This window comes from Paramisgurnus dabryanus, chromosome 14 (assembly GCF_030506205.2).
Source record: "Paramisgurnus dabryanus chromosome 14, PD_genome_1.1, whole genome shotgun sequence".
Taxonomy (NCBI): domain Eukaryota; kingdom Metazoa; phylum Chordata; class Actinopteri; order Cypriniformes; family Cobitidae; genus Paramisgurnus; species Paramisgurnus dabryanus.
In genome coordinates, this window is record NC_133350.1 from 14,819,084 (window position 1) to 14,835,666 (window position 16,583).

Sequence of the window (16,583 nt, forward strand, 5' to 3'; positions counted from 1 at the left end):
AAAAGTAACTAAGTATCGCAATTAGTTACTTTTTTGTGGAGTAACTTAATATTGTAATGCATTACTTTTAAAAATCACTTTCCCCAACACTGGAGGTCATTGCATCATGTTTAAAAAAAACTGCACGATATACCAAAAAATGATAGTTATCTTGATAACAGTATAAGCGATATCCATATCGCAGAGAGTTGCAAGAACTTACATTTTATTTTACGTGTCTATCATTTGTGTGTTGCATGCTTAGATTGTCCAAATTAGACCAATCAGACGGGGCCCAAGTAGGTCTTATACTGTTATGCAATTGGCTAGACCGCATGCGTAAAGGTGAACCTATCAGCTCAAGGCAGAGAGCAGAAAATAAGTATGGTAGGAGTAGAGTAGCAAGGAAAAATCTGTTTTTTTTTTGCCTGAATTAGATTTAATTGCATCAGAAGGATATGTATTACCTGTTTGTTTCAGTATGATAATTACATATCTAAATTATTTAATAAAATAGCATCTCTCTAGGGAAATGATGTATCGCAAGAAATACAGTTATCGCAACATTCAACAGTATAAACATTCCCATCATCATCATTCCCGTCATCTCGTCTCATCCGGAGTTAAAATCACAGTTCTCTTGTTAATATCAATGTGTTTATGTGTGTGTTATGTATGTGCAGTATGTTGGAGTATGACACAGAAAATATGAACTCAGATGAAATCTTCAGCTCATTAAGAGGAGTAACGGAGGCCATCCAGAGCTTCAGCTTCCGGAATCAGGAGGAGATGACCGAGCCGATCAAACGTGACGGCAGGCGGGATGATACAGTAAGTTTCTGCATGATGCTTTTTTTCTCTTCAAAATACCTATATACTATTTAAAGGGGACATTTCACAAGACTTTTTAAAGATGTCAAATAAATCTTTGGTGTCCCCAGAGTGCATATAAAGTTTGAGCTCAAAATATATAGTGCCGATTAAGGGGCGGGGTTATTATAATAAGATCCCCTTCTGATATCATAAGGGGAGCCAAATTTTCAATGACCTATTTTTTACATGCTTGCAGAGAATGATTTACCAAAACTACATTGCGCAGTATCCCATGGGTTTGTTCGGGTCAGCTTACTTTTGGTAGCTTTTCCACTGGGTGCAGTACGTAGTAATGTGATGCGAAAACACTGTAGTTCACTGATTGGTCTGAGAGAATTGTCACTACCAGCGTCATCGCTATAATGTAAAAGATTAGCTTTACCTTCATGCTGGCTTGCGCTTTCTGGAGTACAGTCTGATATTTTTCTGATGTCTGGACTGTCTGTCTATTTCAGACGGGTGTGGATTCGCGTCTATCAGCAGGAGTGACAGAAGGAGGTCGCACCGCTCTGGACAATAAAACATCTTTATTAAACACACCATCCCCGCGGTCATTCAGCGGCACATGGATGAGAGAATACAACCCATATAACTACAGCGACTCCATCAGTGTCTATGAGAAAACAACACCTGCTGTGAGAGATGGCACAGAGTTCAGAGATGGTAAATAAACCATCGGTCCTGCTACAGAAGCGCGCTGTGATCTTCACAAACACAACATGATTATCTTTTTTCTTTCTCAGGTCACGACCACGGTGAAAACAAAATCATGCGTGCTAAAAGCTTTTCTGCAGGTATGAGAATATTTCTCAAATGTAAACATGTGTTACAAATAGGGCTGTCAAAGATAATCGCGATTAATCGCATACAAAATAAAAGTTAGTTTTTACATAATATATGTGTGTGCACTGTGTGTAATTATTTGTATATATTTACACATTTACATGTGTGTGTATATACTGTGTGTGTAATGTATATGTATGTGTGTAAATATATGTCTCAGAAGTTAGCGGGAGTGAGAAAATGGCAGAACTTTTAAACTTTCAAAGCCGACGTGTAGAAGTACTTTGGATTTAAAAAAAGAAAAAAAAATCTGCTCTATTTATATATATATATATATATATATATATATATATTTATTTATTTAGATTTTATACATTTTAATATTATAGAATTATATAAAAAAGATTTTTGTATCTGTGTATTTATATATACATAATAATTCACACAAAAATATATTATGCAAACACAAACTTTTATTTTGTTTGCGATTAATCGCGATTAATCTTTTTAAACCACACAGTTTAATAAACGTCTGTGTTTATGTTGAAAAAACCTTAAATATATTTCTAGGTGTAAATTATTAATATCTCTTACATGCAAGTATAAATATTAGTGCTGGGCAAAGATTAATCTCGATTAATCAATCGCACACAAAATAAAAGTTTGTGTTTGCATAATATATTTGTGTTTGAATTATTATGTATATATAAATACACAGATACAATTTTTTTTTATATAATTTTATAATATTAAAATGTATAATAAATAAATAAATCTATATATATGTGTATAATATGTGTGTGTGTATTGTGTGTAATTATGATGTATATTTAATCACACACACATGCATATATTCATTTTTAGTTTTTTAAATACATACGTGAATGTGTGTGTATTTATATATACATAACAATTACACACAGCACACTCTCATATATTATGCCAAAAATTACTTTTATTTTGTATGCGATTTATCACGATTAATATTTGCCCAGCACTAAACTAAAGTATTTCAGCATTGATAACTAGAAGTTTGTTCAAGTTGTCCTAGTAATCCAGGCTTTAAACCCTATTAAAGTCATCCACTACAGTACATTACTGCATATGTTTTTACCAAACATACACAAATGTTGTGTTGTATTTATCTCTATGGCTGATTGTCATTGGACAGGACCCAGGCCTCACCTGGAGATGGTCGGTGACCTGCTGAAGGAGCTGTCCAATCACAGCGAGCGTGTGGAGGAGAGGCGGGCCGCTTTACTGGAGTTACTAAAAGTTACCCGTGATGACAGTCTGGCCGTATGGGAGGAGCATTTTAAAACCATGCTGCTATTGCTGTTAGAGACGCTGGGAGACAAAGACGTGAGTTCTTTTCAGTCTTGCAGTATCGTGAGTGTTTTTCTGTCAAAGCGTTGACCATCATGTCGTATTGCGTGCAGCACACCATCCGAGCGCTGGCTCTACGCGTACTCAAAGAGATCATGCGCAGTCAGCCCGCACGCTTTAAAAACTATGCAGAACTGACCATCATGAAAACACTGGAGGCTCATAAAGACAGTCATAAAGAGGTGAGTGTGATCAGTTCGTCTTTAACCGCGTGCTGCGTCTCTGAGATCTGTCACGTGTCATCTCTGTCACACAGGTGGTTCGGGCCGCTGAAGAGACGGCGTCCACTCTGGCCAACTCCATTCATTCTGAACAATGCGTCAAAGTTTTGTGTCCCATCATCCAGACGGCAGATTATCCCATCGACCTCGCAGCCATCAAAATGCAGACTAGAGTCATTGAGCGCATTTCCCAGGATTCCCTGCTTCAGCTCTTGCCTGACATCATTCCAGGTCTGCTACAGGTAACTCATTTTCACACAGAGATTACGGAAAATACGTGAATGTTACCACAATGTTACTACTGTAGGTCCTCTTACGCAAGCTGTCCCAAAACATTTACAGGACGTGTTTGCATTCATACAGAAGACTCTGGGACCAAATTTTCACAAGTGTTTGTGTGTGTTTGTTTCAGGGCTATGATAACACAGAGAGCAGCGTTCGTAAGGCCAGCGTCTTCTGTCTGGTGGCCATTTATTCTGTGATTGGTGAAGATCTGAAGCCACACCTACAGCAGCTCACAGGCAGCAAGGTCATACAGAACAAACACAATGAACAAGCATACAGGGAAAACTAACTTTTTACCAAACTCTCTTTAAGGAGTCGTGTCACTAGGCGGTCATGTTTGCAACCCCTCTGGGCAGTAATTTCACTCATGAAAGACTAAAGTCCTATTGACTTGAATGGGAAATAACAGATATCTTTAAATTCACAATTAAATCTGATATCAACTGTATCATACATTTTCATCTAGTGGATACAGTAATAGCAGAATTACAGATTACCGTCAGGAAAGCGTCCTCGGCAGGGAAATGTTTTCTCTTAATTAATGAGATAACTCGTTAATGGCGGGGAAAGAGTTAATAAATATAATATGCAACAAACTCTTTCCGTTGAGAATTTTTTAGTATTGAATGAAATATATAACTGAATTGAAATCTAAGGAAACGTGTCTATGACGTCTTAAAATGTATCTCAGCTGGTATAGGATCAGATCTGATTTGTTTTTTGTGTTTTCTCTTTGTGCAGATGAAGCTGTTGAATCTTTACATCAAACGAGCTCAAACCACCACCAGCACCAGTAGCAGCTCATCTGATATCTCATCACACAGCTGAATCTGGTACCCATCTCATCTGTCTCCGCTGTTATTGACTCTAAAACAATCAGTTTTAATCCTGAATCATTTCCTAACGCTCACAAGCTGTTTTGCACATATAAGTGCTGCAATCCTTTATTATGTATGTAGATTTTGTTTAGGCACTATGATGTAAATATGCTTTCTTTTATGATATTTTAACACTTAACTGCAGCCTGTCGGCTGTTTTTGAGTTTAAAGAAAAATCTGCAAACAACAATTTTAGAAACCCATCAGTGGGGTTTTAATTCTTGACCAGAAGGATGTTTCTCATGATCATCACAATCAAAGTATTTCACATTTATTTGAAAGCTTTTGCTCTGATGTTTATCCTCGTCACATGTTCACCGTTACATCACATTGTTTAAGAGGAGATATTACGGCATTAGTGAATGTAAATCCACTAAAAGACATCCAAAGGAGTTTCTGACAGGAACAAACACTACTTTCAGTCTGTGATGAGTATTACAATGAATGAACATTTTAAAATATGCAAGAACAAAAGATTGTATTTATACATTATTGTTATGAAGTGCTAATAATAAGATTTTGTTGGATGTAAGTGTGGAAGAATGATTTGTTTGATAATCCCTTTTTGTTTTGTGAATGTGTTTTAAGAGGACCGTGACATTTCAACACTAAGAGAGACAGAAAGAAAGAGTTTCTGCTTTTGTGATTTAAGAGCCTTTGAACAGAAGGCATTTAAAAAAATCTCAATGTTACATACAGACATGAAATCTCTCAAAGAGCAAATCTCAATCATCCCATTTAAAGATTTTACTTTTGAAAGTACTTATCTTGCAGGACAAATATTGATAGTCTGTTATATTTAACCTAACAGTAGTGTCATGAAATGCACTCTAAAACTTAAGTTATCTGTGAAACTCTTTAGAGAAATAGATTGAACAAAAATAATCCAAATTGGATTTAATTCGTCAAAATGTTGTTTATACCCAGTTTTCTGGTTTTACTAAAGTTTGTGTGGCTGTTTGTTAAACTGTTTTAAATCTTGGTGCTTAATTGTTTCACTCTGAATGTTTAACTTTAGTCTTTCATTCGTTTTGCTTTCATTTACTTTGACAGCCATTTCTAAAAAAACACACTGACAATATCTTAAAGCTGTAGTTAGAAATCCCAAAGAGCATGCACACGCACATGCACAAACACGCACACGCACACGCACACGCACACGCACACACACACACACACACACACACACACACACACACACACACACACACACACACACACACACACACACACACACACACACACACACACACACACGCCCATGCACAAACACACACATGCACAAACACACACACACACACGCATAAACATACATGCACAAACACACACACATGCACGAACACACATAAACACACGTGCACACTCACAGAGACATACACACAAAGTAAATGATTAATTTAGCAGAAATGATGAAGATGATATATTTTTAAGTTTCATTTGCTACAGTAGTTACAAGATGTTTAGCATGAATATTTAATAATCCTTAAATCTTTGATTTCATACGGACACTTCACTACTGTAAAATAATACGAGTAGGAGCGGCGCACAAACTAACGCTTTTTGACTTTGGCTCTATCATTCAAAAAATATTACCGGTAGTTAGTAAATCATTTTTTTACACAATCAATACACACATCTCTGCTACAAATAAACACTAAAAGTTTAATGTGGGACCATTGCATTTTACATTTGTAATTACAATTACATTCAATATCTTAACCAAAACACATCAACACTTTTCACAACTTCACATGAGATCTTCTGACAGTAAGAAATAAAAACTAAAAGCACAGATTGCTCAGCACTGTATAAATATGTAAAGTAGCCGCGTTACAACTAACCTGGTGTTAGTTTGTGCTCCGCTCACCCCATTATATATAAATCATTATAAAGTAACCTGAGACTTTAGTTCAACTACATTATTAAAAGCAACTCTTTATAACTGATGATCACAAACTATATGACTAAAATAAGTTCATGTACAGAAGTGATGGGAGAATAAAACACTTGAACACTTTCTTCATTTCAGTACAGAAAGACATCTGCAGTATTGATTTAATATCCATCTCTGATTCATTCTTTTATTAAAGCTGTACATTTGACTTCTTTTCTTTGACTTTCACCTTACAGTCTGTAAACTTGATTCACTCCAGATAAACTAAACCTCAAAGTTTGACATTTCTGTGCAGTGAGTGTTTTTTCTTATTCAGAAAGATTTTAGTTTTTAAAAATTGGGTGACAGACGTGTCATTTTGTGACTGTCTGCTCGACCAGATTTTACCTTTTGGTTGCTGACCCAAGGGCAACATTTTTGTGAATGAAACCTAAACACCCATCTCATAACTGAACCCAATGATAAGTGAAAAACAACGATCTAAAGCAGCTAATCCTGCTTGTAAGCTTAAACCTTAAACAAACTGTAAACTTATTTCTGAAATTTGATTGGTTGATTGAAATGTTGTCCCAGAGTCAACATAATGTTGCCTTGAGGACATCAACCACTTTCCAAGTGTATGTACAGTATGTTGAGTATGAATCGTTTGATAATGCAGTGATTGTTATCTCACAGACGATAAAGTATTTTTAAATATTCATGCAGGTGTTATATTGAGATCAGATCAATCTGAAGAGAGAAACAGAGTTTATAATTGCAGGATGTTTCGTCAGAGAAGATTTAATTAGTGTTAGAGACATGAACTGAACCCAGAACAGCCTGAAGCCAAACTAGAAATCATTTTTGTCCTTTTAAAAGATTTATATGAATGTTTTAGGTCAGAATATTTCACAAAATCAGTAAGAAAGAGTGCTTTACTGTAATAACAAGAGATGAAATACAGTTGTAGGATGCTTTGTTAATATCCGTATGAAAGCAGTAATAATAACACTCTTTTATTATATGTGCTGTGTTTTAAAAAGCATCCAAACAAGCTGGCAGATACTGACAGACTCTTCAGAAAGTCTTAAGTTTGACTGTGATGTGATGATGTGATGGAGGAGAGCAGATAGATGTGATGAGATTCTCTTTCATCTGATGTCTTTCTGATGTCTCAACACTCACTGGACGTTCACTGCTGAGACCTTTACAACTCTCTAACTTTATAGATGTTTCAAGCCCGGTTATCTACAAATATAACTTTATTTTCTACACTCTAAAAATGCATGTTAAAAACAACACAAACGGTGTTATTTATGGGACAAAGTTTACTGAAACCACACATTTTCTGTTACTTTTAACGCAACTTTTTAAATTTATTTTTACACATAATGGGGCAGTTTCCTAAACAGGGATTAGACTAGTCCTAGACTAAAATAAATGTATATCATATCTTAAATATATATTTTATATTTTAGAAATATCTTGGTATTACGGAGCCCCTAAGGGGACATGGAGCAAAAATTAAATAAAGTTTAGTTTCACGTGAGCACGAAAAACTATAGCCTGGCTGCGCCCTCCTTCGCACTTCCGCTCAATTTCATTTTCCTTCAGTACTACAAATGAAATGTACGAGAGTCTGGTAGAACCAGGCCAGTGAAACTAAAGTAAAAAAAAGTTCTGCACATGAAACTAAACTTACTCCAATGTCACCTTAGGGGTTCAGTATTACGTACATCAGTGCCCTTTGTTTTGCCTCAAAATGCACACCAATGTTTTTAGTTAAAACTAGTTTTATTGGCTAATTAAACTAAGGCCTAGTCCTGGATAAACCTAAACCCTGTCCAGGAAACCGCCCCAATATGTTAAATAGCATAACACATAATTTTAGAGTCTAAATTGTGATTTCAAGATTTAAACTAATGAAATTATATAGGTTTCATCATTCAATTCCAAGTGTTAAAGCTCATTTTATTCAACTTCATGATATGATTATTATTTACGTATTGATGGAGAGTTATGCTTTATCAAACAGGTCATGTATGTGCAGTTGTGAATGTGATCAGCAGAGGGCGACAAAACAAAACTGAAGTCACTGAAAGCTCAGACTCTTCTCATCACTGATGTGTGTGTGTGTGTGTATGATTATATACAGATGTTTGACCTGTAAACAATCATGAGTTTTATTTACTGTTATTTAGATGTAGGGAATATCAGTTTGCTATTATTTGTTATAATCCAGTAAGATTTTTGTATGCACAAGTAGAGCTGTCACGATTATGACATTTGGCTGACGGTTAATTTTCTAATAAGTTGTGGCGGTTATGACAATCTTTGTTTGTTCATGAAATGATTTTCACACATTGTTGTAATTATTTAAATAAATATTTTGCAAGGTTTACTTGGCAATAAATATTAATACACATAACACATATTTAAAAGTAATTGTTAAATGAATATATCTTTCAAAAACTGAAAATTCTTCAAAAGAAATAAACACAATAAAGTGTTTGAAAAAAGAAAATTAACATTGGAATCAAAATAAACTGACCAGAACAGGCCTTAAATAATAGCCAATCCTACTAAGGTCATATTAGTACTGCACCACATGTTCATAGTGGCTGCAAAAAATCAATTCCTGCAGCTCCCCCTTGTGTTTTTTAGGGAGATGTGCAATCATTGCGGTGATCTGAAATCATTGCGATGAGGGCAAACCATCGCTATGAGGTGATTATTTAATCATCATGACAGCCCAGTCCACATATCATCATCATCAAGTCTGTCTATTATTACATGAAGAAAGATAAAAAAAGTTAAGTGAGGTTTAAAATTGCTTTACAGAATTAATTTTGAAGGCATTCCCACTTTACAGAATTCCTAAAACTTTCACAGCACAGTGAAAGCATTTATTTGTTTTTCAATAAGATTTTGTGTAAAAATGGATCGTGGGATGTTGTATTTTAGCGTGGTTGAAAGATGAAAGTATGATGGTATGTGAATATAATATAAATACGTATCTTAACATTAGATCTGATCGTCCTCTGAGCTCTTTGTGAATGACAGAATGATGTGTGAATTATCAAGACAGTCAGAATTATGAATGCCTACAGATCTCTGTCCTGACAGCCCATCATTGTTCTTATAGTCAAATCAAAAACATCATCTTCACCATGAGAGATGCACTGAAGCTGAAAATGTCTCTGATTATATTAGTCTGTAATATCTAGATTTATTCTTCAGCGTCTCTGCTGACAGATCTGTTAACAGGCAGAAATTGATTTACTGTAGGATTCGTTCTCAGATTAATACTATTTTGCACTAAAAGTCTCATAGTTTGCACATTATTAACCCAACTTTAAGGTCAACTTTTATGCTTCCATGTTTGCATGTAAAATTCTTTCATTTATATTATTATGCGGCATTGCACTATAGGTTTTTTTAAGTGCTGTATATAGACTATGTATAAATTAAGTCATTCATTTCTTCATTCAGAATCAAAAAGACCCACTTGGCTTAGATTAAAATGACTAATGTATAATGGTTTAGTATATATTTCTCCATCTGCATTTGTTTTTGGCTGTAGGCCTGCTGTTAGCTTTCTCCTGTGTTGTTTCAAATCCTTACATGAGATTCCCACAGTATAGCTCCACCTGTAAGAGTTTATTTAAGGATGAGGTGTATGGAGTTATCATTAGCTGCCCGTCTCTCTCTGGTGGTCGCGTTGAGTCTCCGCTGCACCACCGCGAGCTTTTACCTCATCAACATTCACTGAGCTGAAGGAAATTAATTCTATTAAAGGCCTCAATTCCCTCCGCCAGACCTCGCTGTTTAAACATCTTTTTAGTGTATGATTAGAGCATATTTCCCAAACCTGGCCGGGACTGGCGGCTGGGTCACGGAGGTCACGCGAATGAAAGAGGACGACTTCATTGTGCGCTGACTGGACCATAAATCATCGCTCGTTTTCTATAAATCACGGCAGATGGCAGGGAGCGAGCGCGGGCTCGTGGGAGTCCGCCCGCCGCGGTGCACGCTGGGAAGGGCGGACTGCGGCAGACGCTGGCAGCCGAGCGGGTCGACGCGCCGATGGATGTTGGGAGGAAGGGAGGCCGTCATCGGGCCGCGGTGATGAGATGCAGACCTGGAGGTCTGAGGCACCCACCGAACCTCTCCGTACTGGCCCGCGTTTAACACATCTAATCGGCCTGATTAATATGTATGCGCTCGGCTCCCTCGGCCCACGTGAGGCCTGTCAGATTGACGGTAGATGTCTCGTGTACTGGGATTCTGGCGGGGGTGAATCGGCCCTTCTGTCATCCATTCTGATTATGAAGATGTAATTGGGCAGACTATGAAATGTAAAGCCGTCGCATTGCAGTCAATTTGCCCCCAATGTCATTGTCTCAACCATCAGATCTGTACTGGTGTGACTTTTACACAACACTCAACCACACTTTCTGCTTGATCTGTGCTTGTATGTTGTGAACTTAAGCATTAGGCATGTAGGTTTATGAACCCTTAATCCTAAAACAGTCAGAAGGTTGAAGGATCTCAAAACCACGTGTCTACAAAATTTGGGCTATAATTAAGTGCATGCTTTAAATGCATAGTAGAAGTACACATAAAAAAGTACCTTAAAAAATGGTCATCCAACGTGGCCTCATGGCAATTCACAGGCCTACAAGCTTTATGTATGAATTTATACGATCAACTTTGTACATTTTTGTGCGATTTGCTTTTGCCCCATGACGTTGGGTTTAGGGGCGGGGATCATTATAGTTTTTTTCAAAACATTTTATGATTTTGTATGATTCACTTTTATACGAATTCATATGAATTAGCCAACTTGTAAAAATGTATGATTATGTCTGTGAGGTCAAGTTTTTTGTTGTTGTTGTTAAAACAAGAGTTTATGGGGCACTTTCCCGGACAGGGCTTTATAGTTTCAGACTAAAATGCATGTTTAAGTTTCCTTCATTTAAAAACATTTTGCACTGACATATTTTAAAATATATCAGTGTCATGGTTTTGTCTTAAGATGCATACCTGTATTGTTTTTTGTAAGGTGTATTTGGAAAAACAACTTAAATGTCCTGATATAAATAAGGCCTAATCCTGGATTAATCTAAACCCTGTACGGGAAACCGCCCCTAAAGGTTTAAGAAAGTTGAGACTAGAGACTGAAAAGATAACCAAACATACCAGGAGCTTTACTGGAAACACTTCGGTCTGAGATTCAGCCACCGGTAGATGAAATAAAACCTGTCTGGTGCAAAGTGTGTCAAGAAAAACACATTTGGTAGATTTGGTATTGGAGCAGGTTGTGATGAGTGTTGAATCTTAATGTGCAGGCACTGAGGTGATGGTACGCTTTTACAAAAAGTACACATAATAGATGCATTTTAGTACCTCAAACGTGGAAAATTTTAAATTGATTATAATAAATTCAGATTGCTAATAGAAAAAAGTGTACTTTGATGAATTTATGATACATTTACATCATATATAGAGGCCATTTCAATGATCCCTTTCAGTTTATAGGTGTTTAAGTAAAATGATAATTTATGTTTCGTTCTGTCAGTTTCTGCCAAATTCTTAACAAAAATGATGGTTTTATTTGCATTTATTTATTGAACATTGAGATGGGTAAAACATGGTCAAAATAACAAAAAAAGATGCAGTGTATTCCATTCTTCAATACTTTACAGAAAACAAGTTTAAAATAATTTTTCATCAACAAAATACTAATGTTTGTTTTTACATGCATTTTAGGATAAATTTCTTTCATGGTCTTGTCACGCTCTCAGTCTATTACATTTGCTGACTTTGTCACTTGTGAGGTTTGCTTTAGTTAGACACTGGACTAAAATGAGCACAATACATCTAGAAATGAGGATTAAAGTCAAAACTGGATGCAGTGGATTTCAATCAAATCAAATCATGAATATACTGTAAAAACACCCCTTAGTTTGTATTGACATAGATGCTTGATGTGTTTTGCATGCAGAAATGAATAAAAGAGCAGATGTATTTTGATGTTTGTGTGCTCCACTAGAGGGAGTGTTGTGCTGAGGATTCATAAACTCTTAATGATTCAGTAATGCGACTGTAAAAACAACTTGTTGCATTATTTGCTTGCATGCACTTTTATTGTTGAACACGTAGTAGACAAACCAGGGGATAAACTGAGCCAAACCTCAGTTACAGACACTCTATAGCACGGCAAAAGTTTAATTTGATGGATTTGGGATAGAATTTAAAGAAATTCCAAATTATATAACAATATAATAACAAATAACAGTCAACATGAATTTGTGTATAAATTCAATTGAAAGAAGGAAATATACGGAAGATATTTTGCTTTTATTCAACCTTTTTGTCAGCTGTATTCAGTTTTCCCATGCAGCGTTTGAAACACAATGAATCTCTGATGGTTTGGTGAGTCTCAGAGGACCCGGGTGCCTGATGAAAGTGCCTGATTGTTTTTAATGTAACCGTGGGGTAAAGGATGGCTTCCTCTGAGCCGTTGGATTTATGACCGTGTCCGGGCTCCAGGCCCTCGGCCCCTCTGATCTGCTTTAGCTCAGGTGACCCCTGACCCCGGGGCCATCAGAGACACACGCACCTCTCTGATTGGCTGCGAGAGGCTTTTGGAGCGTTTGCAGTCGTTCGGTCTCTGTATTTAACACCGACTGGGTCACGGCCAAAACCGCCTCACATCTGTTTGAAATTGCCACCTCTGTTAATGACTCTGGTGCTGTTTCTGTTGTTTGTTATTGTTTGTTTTGTGATCATAAACACGGTTAATGGTTAAAGCCTGGAGGATATCAGCGGGACGCAGGTTCTCTTCTCTTTTATTCCTCAGAGGAAATGATTTGTTTTCTGTGATATTAAAAGACGCTCAGATTACGCCGTGTTGTTAACCCTTTAGTGCAGGCGTAACACGTTCACATGTTTGTTTGAACTGTAATGCAGTCCTCTAATGGGTTATGAATTTGCCCCAATTATTCTCTGGATTAACAACAACATTGGTTTCAGTCAAACAGAGAAAGAAATCCGATTCATGAATTCCTCTGGTAGATGGCACTTAAAAGAGCATCAGGATCGTTGGTCTCTTCTCTCTGTTTTCTTTCCTTTTTCATTCCCATCCAGCTGGCATCTCACCAGGGTTTCCCTTTCTCCTGTGAGATCCTTCAAATGCTTCTTTAAAAGGGACAACTGATGCTGTTTTACATGATTGAATAGTAAATGTGCTTCACGAACCTCTGAATCTGTGTCGTGTGCATCTGAACTTCAGATCATACAGACGTGACACTAGCTGTTAGTTGGATACACTTCACTTTTTCATTTTGACTGTTATGCACACTTAAGTGCACTGTAAAAAACTATTTGTTCCCTTAAATTTTTTTATTAAATGAACTCATTATTTATCTTGACTATTATAACTACAGATAAGTTGTTATAACTTATAAAATATAGTTGAAAAATGTCAACTTTATTTTATAAGTTGTAGCAACTCATCTCTAGTCAAAATAAATAATAGTAAGTTAAAATGACTTGTAAATCTGAGTTGATTTAATAAAATTTTTTTAGATTTTTTCCAGTATGTAATTGTTAAATCATCAAAACTATAAATAAAGAAGAGGACTTGATGATGCCATCTATAATGACGTTTAATGTTGAAATGATGTTTCAGGGATGCAGTTAATAAAAACATTATATTCATAAAAGATTATATTTATAAACGATTAAGAAACAATTGTATAACTTTACAATAAGGTTGTATTAGTTAACATTAGTAAGTGCATCAGCTAAGGTGAACTAAATATAATCAATATAGTTTTTCAGCATTTATTAATTTTGTCAATGCCGGTACAATTGTTCGTGTTAGTTCATTGTGCATTAACTAATGGTTACAGTTACAACTTCTGATTTTCAAAATGTGTTTTAAATACTGAAAAAAACACAAACTAAAATTAACATATGATATGAAAGTATTGTTCATTGTTATTTATGTTAGCTATCACTGTAAAAAAATACTGTAATGCAGCTGGTTGCCAATAACTTACCGTAGATTTAAATTTATGTTATGTACTGGCAAGAGTTTGTTCAAAGTTAAATAAATTTCAAATATTAACAAGTCTTTATCTTTACAGAAGAAAACTGTACAATAACAGCCTCATGCAAAGCATTCTGGGAACCAGAAATCATCATCAACCTTTTTCTGTTTTTTTGCTCCAGATTTTGTTTCCCAGAATGTTTTGCTTAATGCTTTTATTTTAGTTTTACTCTGTAAAGACAAAGACTTGTAAATGTTTAATGTTAATTTAACTTTGAACAAAATGTTGCCAGTAAATAACATAAAATGTAAAATCTACGGTAAATTACCGGCAAACAGCTGCAAGTAACACTGTAATTTCTACGGTCTTTTTTACAGTGAAGATAAAGACTGAAAATGTTCATTTAACTTTGAACAAACTGTTACCAGTAAATAGCATAAATGTAAAATCACAGTAAGTTACTGGCAACCAGCTGCCATTAATACTGTCATTTCTACAGTAAGTTTTTACAGTGTAATGCATTAACAAATGCACAACCTTATTGTGCTACTGATAAAATGTTACTTTTGTTAAGATGTTACGCTAATAAACATTCATGATACCAGAAACAGAGTCAGATTTGAAGGTCAGGAGTTAAATCTCATCTTAAAATCCCTTTCACCTGAGACTTTCAGCCGTCTGGTTAGTGAATTCTGGGACACATTTAGTTTCTGTCATTGTTTAATGTGATGTTTTCTCTTGGACACGAGAGCATATTGCTATCATGTAGATGAATTTAAAGAGGTTCTGTGTGGAAGTGTATTTTATAGATAGGAAAGCTTTAGTAATGCGAGTTAAAGGTCAAGGGTAACAGCTGTGAAGGTGAAACGCTTTCCACTGCAAGCAGCCAGCGGCCGCGTCGTCGCCTGTCAGGAAGCCCCAAAACGCAGACATTAATGCAAATTATAGTTTGATAATTTAATAAGTCGTCCGGCTCGGTCTGTCCGTTTTATTGCAATTATCATCATCCAGGGGGTTGCGTTCCATCATGGTAAAATAAACACCATCTATCATCCTTGCTGATGATTAAACCATGACAGGCCGAGCGAGCTGCTCTGCATATAATATAATCAGATATTATCAGACCCGCGTGCGTCTCTTCTTCTCTTCTACAGACACAGATGAGATGATGACCTCTGGTCAGATTTAAGGTCATTGTTAGGATCTCTTATAGGAGCTGGATACTGACCACTCGATGTCTGCTGGTATATGAGTCTGTGAAGATGTTTGGGTCTGTGCCTTTGGAAATATAGCGTATATATTAGACTGATCAGTGATCAGTACTGAACTGACTGTGAGTTTATTGAAGACCTCAATTTACTAAACGAGTCTGATGATACTTCAGTTTTTGGTGTTTATTTTTGAGTTCAGCATTCTGTAGAAACATACTCACTGCAAAAAATGACTTTATTACTTAGTATTTTTGTTTTGTTTTCAGTAGAAATATCTAAAAATTCTTAAATCAAGATGTATTTTCTCGATAAGCAAAATGACCTAAGAAAATATTACTAGTTTTTAGACAAAAAAATATACAATTTAAGTGAATTTGTGCTTAAAACAAGAAAAAATATCTGCCAATGGGGTGAGAAAATTTTACTTGAATTAAGTGTTTATGAAAAACGAAATCTTATTTCACAATTTTTTTTCTCACCCCATTGGCAGATATTTTTGCTTGCCTTGTTTTAAGGACAATTTCACTTAAATCGTATATTATTTGTCTTAAAACTAGACTTATTTACTTCAAGAATCAAGATCTTCATTTAATCAAGAAAAAGCATCTTAATTTAAGAATTTTAAGATATTTCTACTGAAAACAAGACAAAATACTAAGTAAGAAAGTCATTTTTTGCAGTGCTGAGCCCCTAAGGTGACATTGGAGTAAAAAATCTAAGAAGTTTAGTTTCATGTGCTCACGTGAAACTTTCATGTGCAGAATTTTTTTTAACGTTTATTTCGCGTGCGCACGTACAACTTTCGCACACACACATAAAACTATCTTGCGCGCATGTGAAAGCGATACTTTAAAGTGCGCACACGATAGTTTCACGTGCGCACGCGATACTAAACTCGATAGTTTCACGTGCGTGCACAAAACTTTCACTTTATTGTAAAGTTTGGATACTTTATTTTACTTTTATTTTAGTTTAGTTTACCTAGACCGAGCCCCTAAGATGACATTGGAGTAAAAAAATCTAAAGTTTAGTTT

At 35.8% G+C, this 16,583-nt stretch overlaps 1 protein-coding gene across 1 annotated transcript in view; it reads left to right on the forward strand.

Moving 5' to 3' along the window:
* Positions 1-4,380, forward strand: part of LOC135740754 (CLIP-associating protein 1) — a 37,120-nt gene extending 32,740 nt beyond the window's left edge. The window contains exons 35-42 of the mRNA XM_065259265.2: positions 663-810; positions 1,308-1,515; positions 1,596-1,646; positions 2,807-2,997; positions 3,075-3,203; positions 3,278-3,484; positions 3,655-3,771; positions 4,269-4,380. Coding sequence (XP_065115337.1) covers positions 663-810; positions 1,308-1,515; positions 1,596-1,646; positions 2,807-2,997; positions 3,075-3,203; positions 3,278-3,484; positions 3,655-3,771; positions 4,269-4,355 — 1,138 coding nt within the window. The 3' untranslated portion in view covers positions 4,356-4,380. The remainder of the gene's footprint in view (positions 1-662; positions 811-1,307; positions 1,516-1,595; positions 1,647-2,806; positions 2,998-3,074; positions 3,204-3,277; positions 3,485-3,654; positions 3,772-4,268) is intronic.
* The last annotated feature ends 12,203 nt before the right edge of the window (positions 4,381-16,583 follow it).